Here is a 15,586-nt window from a genome sequence, read left to right as displayed (position 1 = left end):
ATAACATATAACAGTACAAACAGATCATCATGTGTAATAACATATAGCGGTGCAAACAGATCATCATGTGTAATAACATATAACAATACAAACACATTATCATGAATAATAACATATAACAGTGCAAACACATTATCATGAGTAATAACATATAACAGTGCAAACAGATCATCATGTGTAATAACATATAACAGTGCAAACAGATCATCATGTGTAATAACATATAACAGCATAAATATTTCATCTTTCGCTTTGGGAGGAAAAATGGCTTCAAAGTGCAACATTTTCAGGACCCATCGGTCAGTCCGGAAATTAAGTAGCTTGCAGCGTTGACGTCAACAAATGACCCTCTTTAAAATAACTCTGGGGAACAAACTGAATGGGTATGGTTAAATGGGGCATAATTTTCTCGATTTTCCATAGAAACATAATCTTTGTTTTAAAGTTCCTTTTCATGTAGGCTTTAAGAGTAGATTAATCTGACGAGCAGTTTTAATTGCCTTAACCATTTTGAGGACGGATTTTGTTGTTAGTTTTCTCAATAAGCTGATCACAGAAAGTACCAAAGTTAGCCTACATGCAGAAGCTAACTAACTCACGGAGAGCATCAATATAACTGTCAACAGTTTCATAAGGTACCGGTAAATGAGATCTCATATGAAAACGATTACGTATTGCACTGACACTCACTGTAGGCACGAAATGGGCTTTTCCTCTTATGTCTTATATAGACCGTTAGTTGTGTTATAAGTGGTTACAAGAACTTGTAAGTTTTAACTACGAAGCATCCCAAAGGAAATATAACGAACTGTCTTGCGTTCTGCGCAGGGGCAGTTTCAGAGCTGCAGCGGTTGTAAGCCTGTTCACGTTACCTTCCTTGATTAGATAACACCAGCGCTCTACCAGCCGGATGGCCACAGATCCCCATTAATTTCCAATAAGCGACAACGTTAACGTTTAGCGCTGTAGCTCAGCCCCAAACATACCGTGGTCAATAAGCTTTGGTGCATACCTGGCCCAGCCTGTGAGAAAGAAGCCGTTAAAATCTTGACATAGGCTGACCGTCAAAACCTGGACCTTTTTATGTCGGCAGCTGGGAGGGGTGCCCAGCAACGCCAAGGGGAGGTCACACGCAGCCTCATCACCACCTATCTCCTTGTGTCCTCTCGCCCAGAATTTCAAACTTTCATCAGTAAAACTCATACTTGCCCAAAGCTTAGACAATTTCCAGCATTTTGATACCAAGCATGTACCTGTACTACAAAAACGGCAGGCTGGCAGCAAAAAAAGACTTTACACCCTAAAATACACAGAATTACATCCATTACATTACAGAAGTTGTAATGGGGGTCTGTGTCCTGATAGGTCCAGGGGTGGGTCTCATGAAACTTAGGCCTACTTAGTGTTGAATTGCCTTTAGCTAAGTGCATCTCTACAACATACTTTGCCATGGTAGTTAAGGGATTACTTAACTAAGTTAGCTTCATGAAACCGGCCCCAGGCCTTGATGGTCAGTAAGGGAGGTACGTATAGCCAGGCAGCGAAGCAGCTTCGCTATCTGGCTGCCACGGTCCCTTCCATATGCGATGAAAAGAAGTTGAAAGACATTTAGGCCCAACAATAATATCAAGCAACTGGCGCTTTTGGTGCTAAATTCTTAAATGTTTCTGTTCAGGCAGATCCATCAGACAAACATCTGTGTTTGACGATGCATGTATAACACCACTGCTGTCAGTGCCGTAAACTATGCATTTGGAGACAAGTAATTCTGTTTGTTTCCACAATTTCTCAAACCAAATTTAGCTCTTGGCAAAAACCATGATGGAACTCTGGTTTAAGATCTACAGCTTGCGTGTGTGGCCTAGTGATTTTAAACATATGCAGATGCAAACAAAGAATCCACAAACACACATGTCCATACTGAGAAAAAAATGGATATCAAAGATCAAAACATTTTAAACAGGATTTGCAATTATTTTCGGTGCGCTCTTGCAACTGATTTCTTGGCCTCCAGTTATTCAGCTATTCGATTAAACAATATGTGTATCATGCATCAAATCTTGCCGTGTCCATGATTTATCATTGGATTGGTTATATCCTCATTCTGCTTAAAGCGTTTTCCTGCTTTCAGCATAATACTCTCTAAAAAGTACAGTGTACTAGTGGTACATAGTGTTGTGACAAAAATGCACATACACATAATTTTGTTTACCAGCAGTACACAAATTGTGTAATTCATGTGCCACATCCACAGTGAGTTGTGTATTTATGTGTTTACTGCTGATACACAAGTCTCTGTGGATGTGCAAATTTGTACACAAGAGAGTTCGAAAGGCAATTCCCAAGTGCATAAATGTACCATATGTAAGTGTTTTTTTTTTTTAAATGCATGTATTTATTTATTTATTTATTTATTTATAAGGGGCAACCCCTTGGCCAAGTAAACCCCATGTGTTGTTTTATGTTATGTAGGTATTATTACGGTTTTATCCGTTGTATTTTTCCTGTACGTCGAACTATCTGTCAATATTAATATTCTCTCTATAGTCACTGTCTCCTGGTTTAAACATATTCTAGGTCTGACATCAACCTGTGGATGGTTGTTTAGTTCCCCCGAGCTCTTCCCGGTTTCCTCCCACCATCATGCTGGCCACTGTCGCATGAGTGAAATGTTCTTGAGTATGGAGTAAAACACCAGTCAAATAAATAAACAAATAAATAACCAATCAAACTTGAATAAACCTGCTCTCACCACGTTTTGGATGAAATACTGTTTATATGCCTAACACTAATTCTGCTTGTTCAAAACTTTCCGCCTTTAAATCAACTTTGAAATGAAATGGAAGACTACTCTGAATCTATAACATGCTGGTCACCTGGGCGAACACCATCCCAGCCTCTTTAGAGGCGGCATAGTTGTGGCGATCGATATATCTTACCACCGTAGTCCCATGGCCCGACGATACTCGATGGAAGAAGCGATGGAACTCCTCGGCAAGCAATCGAAAGATTCGACGAAACAATTAATGATAGGCTGATCGTTCCATCGCTTCGCAGTATCAGGTCATCGCTTTGTTCCGTCGCTTCGCACTTTCCTCCCGTCACTTCACACGATCGTGTTTTCGATTCGTTTCATCGGCCTTAGGACAAGTGACGTTACTGCGTGCAGGATGTATTATGAATTTTTTCGCTAGGGGTCTACATGGTTGAATGTAGGCCCCCTATGTTTAGACACCGGAAGTATTTCAAAGTGTTTGTATACAGCTGATTAATATATCAAGGAGAAGAAAACATAAAAACGCTACAAACCGCGTGAGCAGTGACAGAATATTTCGGCACTTTATTTTGCCATCATCAGGAGAACTAAATTTCCTGGTGAACATTGCAGATATATATGCACGTATAGGCCTATAGGCACGTACAGGTGTCTAAAATACACGTGTTGAGCCATCATGAGATATAGATACAGGAGTATAAAATAGCAAGGTAACCTGTACACGTAACAGAGATATACAGATATGGTGATATAAAGTGGCAAAATGTAGGCCAAATACTAAACAAACTTAAGTACTATGTAAATACAAGATACTAGAACATTCACACGTTATCAGAACAGTATTAATTCCTTACTGACTTTAACGCCATGGTTAAGAGATGGCTTACACCTGCGAATTACCAAAGCTTCTTTAAACAACAAAATAGACCAGTGGCATGCTGTGTCATAGACTGATAATGTGTTGGCTAGAATACAGTCAAACATTTCAAATGGGTTGTTTTTACTTTTTACAATTTGTTGTAGGGCCTAAGCTCATGTAATATTGAAACGCAGTGTCAGCCGGTTTACTGTATACAAGCAATGAAGCTCTCCCTACATGATGTCAGACAGGCCGATACAGGCACCTCTCTCCAAGTGCAAAGACAATCCGTCTAATAATTGTTTTGGCCAAATTTACTAATTAAGGAACAAAATTTTAAAGATGTCAAGTAATACTAAAACAACTTCATATTTTATCGGACCCATGTCGTGAAAAGAAAATATCAATATCTTATCGAGATGAGAACAACATTTCAATCTTTCTTCTTGTAACTCGTAGAATTTCTCTGTGGTACGGTACATTAAGGAGTGCCTGAATGTACGAGCATGTAGCTTGTTTATACACTGGTCTACCATCAGCTGAATAATTTTGGTAACGGTATTCGAAACAAATAAAGGTAAGCGAATGAAGACAATAATTCCTTAGATTACTGTCAGCCATAGCCTGAAACTGTAGCATACCCGGAAAAGTACGGATACAGGCATAGTATAAATTTTAATCTGTAGTGAGGTTCCATTGGAGGGGAGTCGGAGTATGTCGACTTGTTACAAATCCTCAACCGCGTCAAGTTGACGAACATGGAGTTAGGTAGAAATTGTAAGTCTGGACAACAAGAATGAAGAATTCAGAGAATTGTCCACAGAACTATTTAAGAAATCAACTGTTGTTATTTTTGTCTGAGAACCCTTCGTAAATTTCATTTTAACATAGAGTCTGGATAATAATTTCCGTAAATTGACATTATTTCTAATTTTTATAAAACCTCCCAAAACGCGGGAATTGCGGGATGACAGGTCAGTGACTCTCCGCGAACTACGTTGTGATTGATCGCAGACTTTAATCTGACATGTAAGTAAGGGAGAAGTAGAAAAGTATTCGCTAATTTTGAGCCATAATCAATGCTAAGAAGCTTTTATCCACTGATTCATACTAAGTGGTAGCATGTCCTTGTTGAGATGGAAGCGGAAATTTTGAGTTCACTCATTACTTGCAGAAGTTTGAAAGTGTCGTATCTTCTGTAACTGAATTTAGATGCCGTTTGATTCTTTCAGTTTCACTTTCGATAATTTTAAGTTTAAGTTTAGCAAGTAGCCCCACGGGTCGTTAAATCAGTAAATAAAAAAAATATATACATAAAAAAACTAAACATAATGAAACCTTAATCCTAGGGGGCCTATGTCTTTTTAAGTTCTTGTCATTTAAGGTATATAGACTTGACTTTTGGTTATGGACGGAGTTTAGAAAACTTTTTTACCCACTTATCGGTAGCCATTTTATCTTACAAGTTACTTCTTGTTGATAGCCAGGTCGTGTAATTTGTAGTGCAGTTATTCAAGACAGCAAACAGGTGGGCGCTTTCCCATGATGTCCCACAAAAGCTTGAAGTCCCAAAGAACAACATACATTTTGTGTTGGGTTGTCAACATTGTTCATTACTCGTTATACTTTCCCTTGTTATCTTTCTCCTGATGTCAACATATGCTAGCCACTGCAGCTTTCCAGAGATGTGCCCGTCTGTGTGCAGTCCCCATTATGGTTAGTGTGGTAGTTGGTTCAGTTTTAAAATGAATGTCCCAAATCTCAGAAAGTGCCAGCATTACAGGTTTTAGTTTCATCTTTGCGCAGATGAGGCGACACGTCTGGTGGAATGACTACGGTGGAGGGGAAGGAGGAGGAGGAGGAGAATTGGGGCTCGGCGGCATGGAACCCGTTCAAGGTGTTAACGACATTGACATTGATATGTCGCTTTTTGATTTGGATCATCTAAATCGTCCTGGCCGATCAACATCAGCATTTTCCTACGTCTCTCAGCCAGAACCGATTAACCTAGAAGATGAAACAGGTGATGAAATTCTGTTTGGGTCATTGAGGGCAGATATTGTTGGCATCCGGTATTATCATGGAATGGTAGGTAAAATGGATCAATGGTTAACTCTTCCCATTGTGGAACAAGTGTAACTTTGAGAAAAACGAAAGATTGGGTTTGAGTACTAAAGTATCAAGTCAAAATGAAGCTGTGAAATGTTGAAATATCAGTGGTTAAATCTTCACTGTGTTGAACCAGTGAAACTGAAAAAAATGAAGGACTGAGTTTGAGAACCAAAATATTAAGCTAAAATGAAGCTATGTTGAAATATCAGTGGTTAACTTTTCACTGTGTTGTACTGAGAACAATGAAAAACCAATTTTATGTACCAAAATATCAAGTCAAAATGAAGCTATGAAATGTTGAAATATCAGTGGTTAAATCTCCACTGTGTTGAACCAGTGAAACTGAAAAAAATTAAGGACTGAGTTTGAGAACCAAAATATTAAGCTAAAATGAAGCTATGTTGAAATATCAGTGGTTAACTTTTCACTGTGTTGTACTGAGAACAATGAAAAACCAATTTTATGTACCAAAATATCAAGTCAAAATGAAGCTATGAAATGTTGAAATATCAGTGGTTAAATCTCCACTGTGTTGAACCAGTGAAACTGAAAAAAATGAAGGACTGAGTTTGAGAACCAAAATATTAAGCTAAAATGAAGCTATGTTGAAATGTCAGTGGTTAACTCTTCACTGTGTTGTACTGAGAACAATGAAAAAACAATTTTATGTACCAAAATATAGAGCCAAAATGAGACATTCTGTTCTCAGAGTTATACTACTTGTTAGGGTTAGAAATGATTCAAAAGTCTTACCTGTCGCAGTTGACAGGTTTTGACTTGTCATTTTTTGCCCTGACCTTTGCGCTTAAAGGTTAATAAATAGTGCTACTTGTCATGGGTCTTTTTTAAAACAATGTGCAAGTTCTATTCCATAAGAATCTATATCAATTTAAAAGAAATTGTAGTATTGCAGTGGTGTAACTTCAACTGGTGTAACTGGCATGCCAAATGCAGGCAAATATAGCTGCGGGCATGTTATAGGCTCATGTAGCCTGCCCCATCGGGCAGCCACTATTTCTTGACGACCATTTTCTCCTTTACAAATGAATTCAGCTTGTAAAATGTCTGATAGATGTCACGCGTTACCCGTTTACTCTTCTGTTGTTGATGTTAACTCAACAAACGTGCCTCTACCACACAAGAGTTCCACCTGTGGGTGATGGAGGTTTCTATGTTCTCCATGAGTCGCTTCTTTGTGGTACAGTAACCACGATGCATACATCCAGCACGAGAAAACAGGGCACGGGAGAGTTTGTATTTTTAACATCAAATCCATTGCTAAGGAGAAGCTGCAATTTTGTGGCGTGCACCGTTTTCTAATGAATTTACTCCCGAAAAATCCAAACAAAGGTAAAGCCACCGATTTTCTATCATCTGATCGTAAAAGGTTGTATGACTACAGTTCAGTTAATTAAACGTAGAGGTCTGCTTTCAAAAATTTCTGGAAATCAATTCGTAATGTAGGCACTTTGCCAAACGAAGTTGGCCATTAAATCCACTCCAAAACAGCGGCACACTCTGATTTCTAATGTGGACTGAGAAGAGATGGGTCTTTTTGATCACTCCTGTAAGTTTCAATCAATTTTAGACTAGTTACATGCAGAAAACCTGATAAAGTGTTTATTTTTTCTTTTCAATATCACTCTGTGCACACGCGACGCATTAGGTGCATCCAAAATCTGGGGTTTTTTGTGAGGCCACAGGCAGAAAACCTGGATAACAAAGCAGATGTGCACATGATATCTGCAAGCCTTGACTGGAACCTTCAGAATCGACTGACCCGGCAAATTGTTCTTTCTATTGTACATCCATCATGACCGATGAAATCATTGCTAGTTGTCATTTGAGACTGTTTTTGTGGTCTTGTCTTGTTAGGTTGATTTCCGTATCTTTTGTCATGCGGTTCTGAGATTAAAGAACACCTGACTTGCCATGACAGCACAAAGTTATTTTGACAAGGGAGAAGGATATATTTCTGTGGATTTCAACAACATTTTGACTTGGGAATGGATTTACACTTGTGGGAGTGGTAATAAAGGTCCTATTCTTTTAAATGCACTCCATAAATCGACGTGTGCATCCTTTTCAAAATGGATTTAAATGCCCACTTCGTCCTGCAAAGTGCCTCCCAGAATGGACCTACCGGCGTTTTTAATTCAATGATTAAACGTTGAGGCAGGTAAATATTAGAAATTGTTGAAAATTATAGACGTCAGCGTTTAATTTAGTTGAACTAGTATGACCAAGCTAGGAGAATGATCAATTTACATTATATGGTTATGCTTCTACATTTTAGTTGGTAATATTTGGCTTTGTCGAACATTGGCTGTGGGCAGGTAGATTAAGGCTGTTAAATGCCCTGACAGCAGACCCTTTTCAGTGAGGGCGGACTGACCTAAGGTGCGGGCAGCCCTGATGGCAGATGCTAAAAGAAATTAAGTTACACCACTGTTTTGTTACTAATGAAACTGGAGTAGCTCTCTAAAATACATGCAGAGTACATAATTTTTGAACAACTGTTTGAATTGTCTGGAAACTGCCAAAATATCGTATATACATATTAACATTAAGGTTGCCCTATTTTCAGGTGAACATCGGAGAGATGGTATCTCTAGAGCGTGACCCAGCCAATCGTTACGACCCTAATGCTGTCAAGGTGATCAACGTGGATGGTGTTCAGGTGGGACATATCAAGCGGGAACTGGCCAGAGCTCTTGCTGAGGTCATGGACAACAACCTTGCTAGAGTAAAAGGGTGGGTTTGATTTAGAAATAGTGACCAGTTTTGCTCACAACAGGGGCATAGATATGCAGGCCTCCTTTCATACCATTTAACTTCCTCTGATGTGACAGTTGTCTTCACAACCGAACAAAGGGAGATAACCTAGTCCTAGTAGATATGTCAGGGTGAACACAGTCCTTGAAACTCCTTGAAAGTGCTTGAAAAGTACAAAAGTCCTTATAAAAGACAAATACTCCTGGAAACTCCTTGAAAATCTTAGTTTGTCCCGAACTTAAATATTGTCTGCTGACTGCCGAGTTTGTATTACGGGAGCTCGCTGATAATTCTCCCATAATCAGGTCTTCCGCTCGCACTCGCCATTGTCCCAAATTTAGAACAATTTTTTGAAATGGCATTAAAATTTGAAAAAATGGGAATGTTTTTGGTTACAAATTTATTTACTTAAGAAAAAGTACAAGCATTATACAAAATCTACTATGAGAGTTTTAAGGAGGTGTTTAGCAGATTTTCGCAGTTTTTCTTATGAAAATAATCCACTTACTACATATCAAACAGCCTCATCTCGGCGAAACAACAGCAACACAGTTGTATGGCGATTACTTGACAGAAATCTACAAATGGAGTTCTGCATTGTTGCAAGTTGACTTACATTAAATAAATGTTGAAATAATTTTTGTTAAATAATGAATGAAAATCATGGCATTTTGTGGGATGCCTTTCGTCGCCAATTGTGAAAAAAAAAAAAAAAACAACTTATTAAGGGAAATAAATCAAGGTAGAGTTACACCTGTGAATGAAGTTATATCCTGTGAAAAATTTAAACTTTTCCACTTAATAAACTATTTATTTTGGATCCGAAGTAAAATTAAATGGCCGCTAAGGAAGTATGGCTATAGTATTTACCACAAAATCTGATGAGTGGATAAAGTGACTGGCTGAAAAAAATACTAAAAACACTGACCCGAAGGAAGCCCTGCATAATGATGTATGGCGTTGATTTTTTTTTTTGACTGAGCCAAGGCCGGTTCAAAGAATGTGTCGCATTCCAGAGGTGAAGGGCAGATATTTCTTGCAAAAGCAGGCGTACTATTCAATATAGCCTACATGCATGCAAATGAAAGCATCTATAATTCAGACTTAAGATATAGTTTATAAATTGTACCATTGTATGTTTAAACTAGCCTTGAAAATGACAAAAAACTCCTGGAAAACTCCTTGAATTTCATTTTCATATACCTGTACGAACCCTGTATGTGACCGGTGCTGGCCAATAAAAAGTGGAGTATCTCGTGTAATGTGGGATAATGTAAAATCTCACATTATTAACATCAAATTAATCAAAGTGAAAACATTTTAAAACTTTGAAAAGTCTTTAAAAATGTTAGTTAAAGTTGAAGGTCAAAGTCTGATGATTTATGTCTTTTGGAAAATGGCTATAGATTTCCACACTGGTAATGTCACAGCAGTGGTTAAGTTGGCCAGTCCTGTGTTCTGAATGGACCAATGGAACATTAGCAAGCTGGGTTGGAAACTGTTTTTGGTTTGTGGAAGCAGGAGATTTGGGTCACCAATATATAACAGGAAGGAGATGAATATAACTAACAAAATGAATGTGTTTCATTACTGTACAGATTTGGCTATGGTAGTAATCTGTTCTTTCTTAGTTTTATGGGTCTTACTCTATACCACCTCACCCAAACACACACCTACAACACACAAGAGCCAGCCCACCCACCCCTCAGGGGCCTCTGTGCTTAGTGTATTAGTGCGGTGCAATTTCCCAGGAGTCTCTCACCAATGTTGCCGAGTTCAAGTCCAACTCCAACCCATGATGACTTCCTTTCTGACTGTACATGGGAAGGCCTCCAGCAACCTGCAGATGGTTGTGGGTTTCCCCTGGTTTCCTTCCACCATAATGTTAAACTGCCGTTGTACAAGTGAAATATTCTTGAGTATGGCATAAAACACTAATCAAAGAAGTAAATAAATATCACCTCCTCCGTTGTCATCCTGTGACATAACAAGAGTTCGTGTAAACACAGCATACGCCCAGCAAATGCATTTGTTTGAAATTTTCATCCCAAGTGGCCAAATGTGTCCACTACAAATGAAAACTTTATGTAGAAAAGTTTGAGTTGTAGCCCGAAGATGAAATCGTTTCATGGTAACCATGGCAACTGTGGAAACTGATAGATGTGAGCCGTGATAGGTCATCTGTGTATATGTCTATCCACCAATATTACACTCTACACAGAAAACAGCTGGAGAAATCGGACACAAAATCATATCTATTTATATAGTATATTTAAGGAAAATGGGTATGTGGTTTCCATGACAACCGCTAAAATGGACAAAGTTGAGTCACGATACATCGTGATCTGTGTGTGTGTGTGTATATCCACCAAAAAATGGACGCCGGACACGAACATGGTCAGACACAGCGGCAAAATTGCTATGACTTACACCGATACGCTCCGCCTAATGGCAGGGCATATAAAATTTGTTAAGTACGATGTTTAAGCCCCAAGCACTCATTCACTCCCCATCCCCCCATCTCCTTTCCACAATTCACTTAGTGGTACACAGGGCTTTCATTATTTTTCTGAGCAGAAGGCTACCCGGGAATGAATTACATGAAGTGAAATAGGAGCTGTGGTCAGAGTTAGTGGCTTTCTGCTCAGTTTTGTACAGAAGTAGCTGATAACTGCCTCCTAATTAACCCTCAGAGTATAGCATCATTTTGACCGTTATTCGCATTGCTTTCAGGACAGTGCCATTCGGTGCAACAAATGAATTCACCATGCCAGTTGACCTTACCTTCTGGGGAAGACGGAGAACAAAGACATCACCCTCAACACAATGACTGCTCAGGGGTTCCACATTAGGCAGTCTATAGAGGAACTTGGTCCCTCCACGTCAGGAGCTGGCAGCTTGGCCGGGTTGAACAGAATGCTGGATACGAGGCGTGTCTTTCTTACTCCTGCAGAGGTTAGCTCCGACAGACCTGTCTAGAATTCCTTCAAGCTCTAAAACACTTTTTTCAGTGTAATTTATGCATACCATTATTATGAATATGACAGCAAAAAATGATTTGTTGGTGTCACTAAATTTGCAGGCTTATTTCTCTACACCCCCAACGTTCTCTGAGAATGTTTCAAAATGTTGAAGAATTAAGCTACCTGATTAACCTGCAGGAAGCAGCCTACAAAAATCATAAACTGATATTGAATTGATTATTCGTGGTAGGGTTTGTATGTAACCCTGAAAAGCCTGTAATTTTGAAGTAACTCTTCCAGGCCTTTCAAAGCCTGCAAAATCAGGCGTTATAGTTGAGCATGGAACATTTCATATTCAATCTGCAGAACCAGTCTGAGCTACTAGTTGTAGTTGGCTGATATTTTGTGGAAAAATTTGGTTTTCAGTGTCTTTCAAATTGCTTGACGCATTGCCATGCAAATGCGAAACAGTGAAAGTTTAATTAAGGTCATTTTGAATTGCATCAGGCTTCTATACATGTAAATGTAGACTAGGGAAGATGTAGATTTTGAGTGTGGAAAACCATTGAAGAAACCATGAAATTTGAACCCTGTTTGACAGCTAAGGGCAAGTGGTTGTTGTTTACACCTGGTGGATACACTTTCAGGTAAAAGGTGAACTGGACAAACTGTTTGATGACTTGGAAGAAGGCGATAAGACATCGAGGCTGAGCCAGCTGCGGTAAGCGATTCTCCAGTGTATTGGAATTAATTATATTTTCTGCAGGATGAGAAAATCTGTCATACACTCTGTCCTTCTTATCAATGATTCCCCATACAGATTAATCTGGTTGCAGATAACTATTATTTAAAGGAAGGGGCCTCCATGGTTGAGTGGTTAGTGTGCCAGCTTGATGCAGTGACTCCAGAGCCTCTTATCAATGTGGTTGCTGTGAGCCCAGCAACCTTCTGGACTCACAGTTCTTCTTTGATCATACGTTGTAAGGTTTGCCAGCAACCTTCAGATGGTCGTGGGTTTCCATCGGGCTCTAGCTGGTTTTCCTCACACTATAATGTGTATACACCATGGTATAGGTGAAATGTTGTTTAGTATGGCATGAAACACCAAGCAGGCAAATAAAAATTCCTCTACCGTCACTTTTTACTGATATGGTTGACATACCCAAAAGAAAGAGGGGCCTCTGTGGCCAAAATGGTTAAACCTCTGCGTGGCGCAATTACCTAGGATCCTCTCACCAGTAAGGCTGCTGGGAGCTCAAGTCTAGATTATGCTGGCTTCCTCTCCTACTGTACGTGGTAAAATGTTCCATCCAGGCTTTACCAAGTTTCCTCTCACCAGAATTGTGGCTGCCGTCATGTATGGGAAATACTTTTGAGTATGGTGTACAACAACAATCAAAGAATTCAACAAAACAAACAATGTTTTTAAGGATGGAATGAGAGGTTTGATATATTCCAGTACACTCTTATCACTTTTTCCCAGGAGCCTCTCACCCGAAGCTGTGTGTTCAAATCCAGCTCATAAATAAATATATCTTGCTGTATTTGCTGGTGGTGTTGTTCAATCAGTGTATCCTTTGTCACCAGGCTATTGTGACAAAGATGTACCCTCATCAGAAGCAGGCTTTACACTGGATGATGGCACGAGAAAAACGGGCAGACTCTTCCACCGTTCTGGGAAAAGAGGGGCAACAAACTACTTCAACTCCATCACTTTCATCAGCACACATAGGAAGCCCGAGAGTGTACATGGAGGTACGGGTTCGCCAAGCCATAGTAACTAGTATACAAATCAATTACCTAGCCAGCCCATTCACACTGACCCAAACAACAGTCATTCAGCCAGCCCATCCACACTAACCAAAACATCACTCACCCAGCCAGCCCATTCACACTAACCAAAACATCAATCACCCAGCCAGCCCATCCACATTAACAAAAACATCAGTCACCCAGCCAGCCCATTCACACTAACCAAAACATTACTCTCATCCAGCCAGCCCATCCTCACAGACCAAAACATCAGTCAGCCAGCCCATTCACACTAACCAAAACATCAGTCACCCAGCCAGCCCATCCACACTAACCAAAACATCAATCACCCAGCCAGCCCATCCACACTAACAAAAACATCAGTCACCCAGCCAGCCCATTCACACTAACCAAAACATCACTCATCCAGCCAGCCCATTCACACTAACAAAAACATTACTCACCCAGCCAGCCCATTCACACTAACCAAAACATCAGTCACCAGCCAGCCCATTCACACTAACAAAAACATCACTCACCCAGCCAGCCTATTCACACTAACCAAAACATTACTTACCCAGCCAGCCTATTCACACCAACCAAAACATTACTCACCCAGCCAGCCCATTCACACTAATCAAAACATCACTCACCCAGCCAGCCATTACACTAACCAAAACATCACTCACCCAGCCAGCCATTCACACTAACCAAAACATCAATCACCCAGCCAGCCCATTCACACTAACCAAAACATCAATCACCAGCCAGCCCATCCACACTAACAAAAACATCACTCACCCAGCCAGCCCATTCACACTAACCAAAACATCACTCACCCAGCCAGCCCATTCACACTAATCAAAACATCAGTCACCCAGCCAGCCCATTCACACTAACCAAAACATCACTCACCCAGCCAGCCCATTCACACTAACCAAAACATCAGTCACCCAGCCAGCCTATTCACACCAACCAAAACATTACTCACCCAGCCAGCCCATTCACACTAACCAAAACATCACTCACCCAGCCAGCCCATTTACACTAACCAAAACATCAGTCACCCAGCCAGCCCATTCACACTAACCAAAACATCAATCACCCAGCCAGCCCATCCACACTAACAAAAACATCACTCACCCAGCCAGCCCATTCACACTAACCAAAACATCACTCACCCAGCCAGCCCATTTACACTAACCAAAACATCAGTCACCCAGCCAGCCCATTCACACTAACCAAAACAGCAATCACCCAGCCAGCCCATCCACACTAACAAAAACATCACTCACCCAGCCAGCCATTCACACTAACCAAAACATCACTCACCCAGCCAGCCCATTTACACTAACCAAAACATCACTCACCCAGCCAGCCCATTGACACTAACCAAAACATCAGTCACCCAGCCAGCCCATCCACACTAACAAAAACAGCAATCACCCAGCCAGCTCATCCTCACAGACCAAAACATCAATCACCCAGCCAGCCCTTCCTCACTAACCAAGACAACAATCACCTAGCCAGCTCATCCTCGCTGACCAAAACAGCAGTCACCCAGCCAGCCCTTCCTCACTGACCAAAACATGCAATCACCCAGCCAACCCTTCCTCACTGAGCAAAACAGCAGTCACCCTGTCTGTGTTTTCTCACTAACCAAAACAGCAATCACCCAGCCAGCTCATCCTCACTAACCAAAACAGCAAGCCCTTCCTCACTAACCAAGACAGCAATCACCCAGCAGCCCTTCCTCACTGACAAAAAACAGCAAACACATCCTCACTAACCAAAACAGCAATCACCCAGCCAGCTTATCCTCACTGACCAAAACAGCAATCACCCAGCCAACCCTTCCTCATTGAGCAAAACAGCAATCACCCAGCCAGCTCATCCTCACTGACCAAAACATCAATCACCCAGCCAACCCTTCCTCACTGATCAAAACAGCAATCACCCAGCCAGCTCATCCTCACTGAGCAAAACAGCAATCACCCAGCCAGCTCATCCTCACTGACCAAAACAGCAATCACCCAGCAAGCCCTTCCTCACTAACCAAAACAGCAATCACCCAGCAAGCCCATCCTCACTAACAAAAACAGCAATCACCCAGCCAGCTCATCCTCACAGACCAAAACAGCAATCACCCAGCCAGCCCTTCCTCACTGACCAAAACACCAATCACCCAACCAGCCCTTCCTCACTAACCAAGACAACAATCACCTAGCCAGCTCATCCTCACTGAGCAAAACAGCAGTCACCCAGCCAGCCCTTCCTCACTGACCAAAAGAGCAATCACCCAGCCAACCCTTCCTCACTGAGCAAAACAGCAATCACCCAATCTGTGCT

The 15,586-nt window shown here is 40.8% G+C and overlaps 1 protein-coding gene across 1 annotated transcript in view; it reads left to right on the top strand.

The window, feature by feature from the left end:
* Positions 1–5,489: 5,489 nt before the first annotated feature.
* The window catches only part of LOC135479080 (uncharacterized), a 78,692-nt gene continuing 68,595 nt past the window's right edge, over positions 5,490–15,586 (top strand). Inside the window, 9 exon segments of the mRNA XM_064758801.1 lie at positions 5,490–5,723; positions 8,335–8,501; positions 11,256–11,317; positions 11,320–11,477; positions 12,133–12,184; positions 12,187–12,206; positions 13,073–13,135; positions 13,137–13,180; positions 13,182–13,240. Of these exon segments, the coding sequence (XP_064614871.1) occupies positions 5,517–5,723; positions 8,335–8,501; positions 11,256–11,317; positions 11,320–11,477; positions 12,133–12,184; positions 12,187–12,206; positions 13,073–13,135; positions 13,137–13,180; positions 13,182–13,240 (832 nt within the window). The 5' untranslated portion in view covers positions 5,490–5,516.

Source organism: Liolophura sinensis, chromosome 12 (assembly GCF_032854445.1).
Source record: "Liolophura sinensis isolate JHLJ2023 chromosome 12, CUHK_Ljap_v2, whole genome shotgun sequence".
In the NCBI taxonomy this organism is placed as follows: Eukaryota; Metazoa; Mollusca; class Polyplacophora; order Chitonida; family Chitonidae; genus Liolophura; species Liolophura sinensis.
The sequence above is the reverse complement of the archived record's forward strand: the minus strand, read 5'-3'. Positions and strand labels throughout refer to the sequence as shown.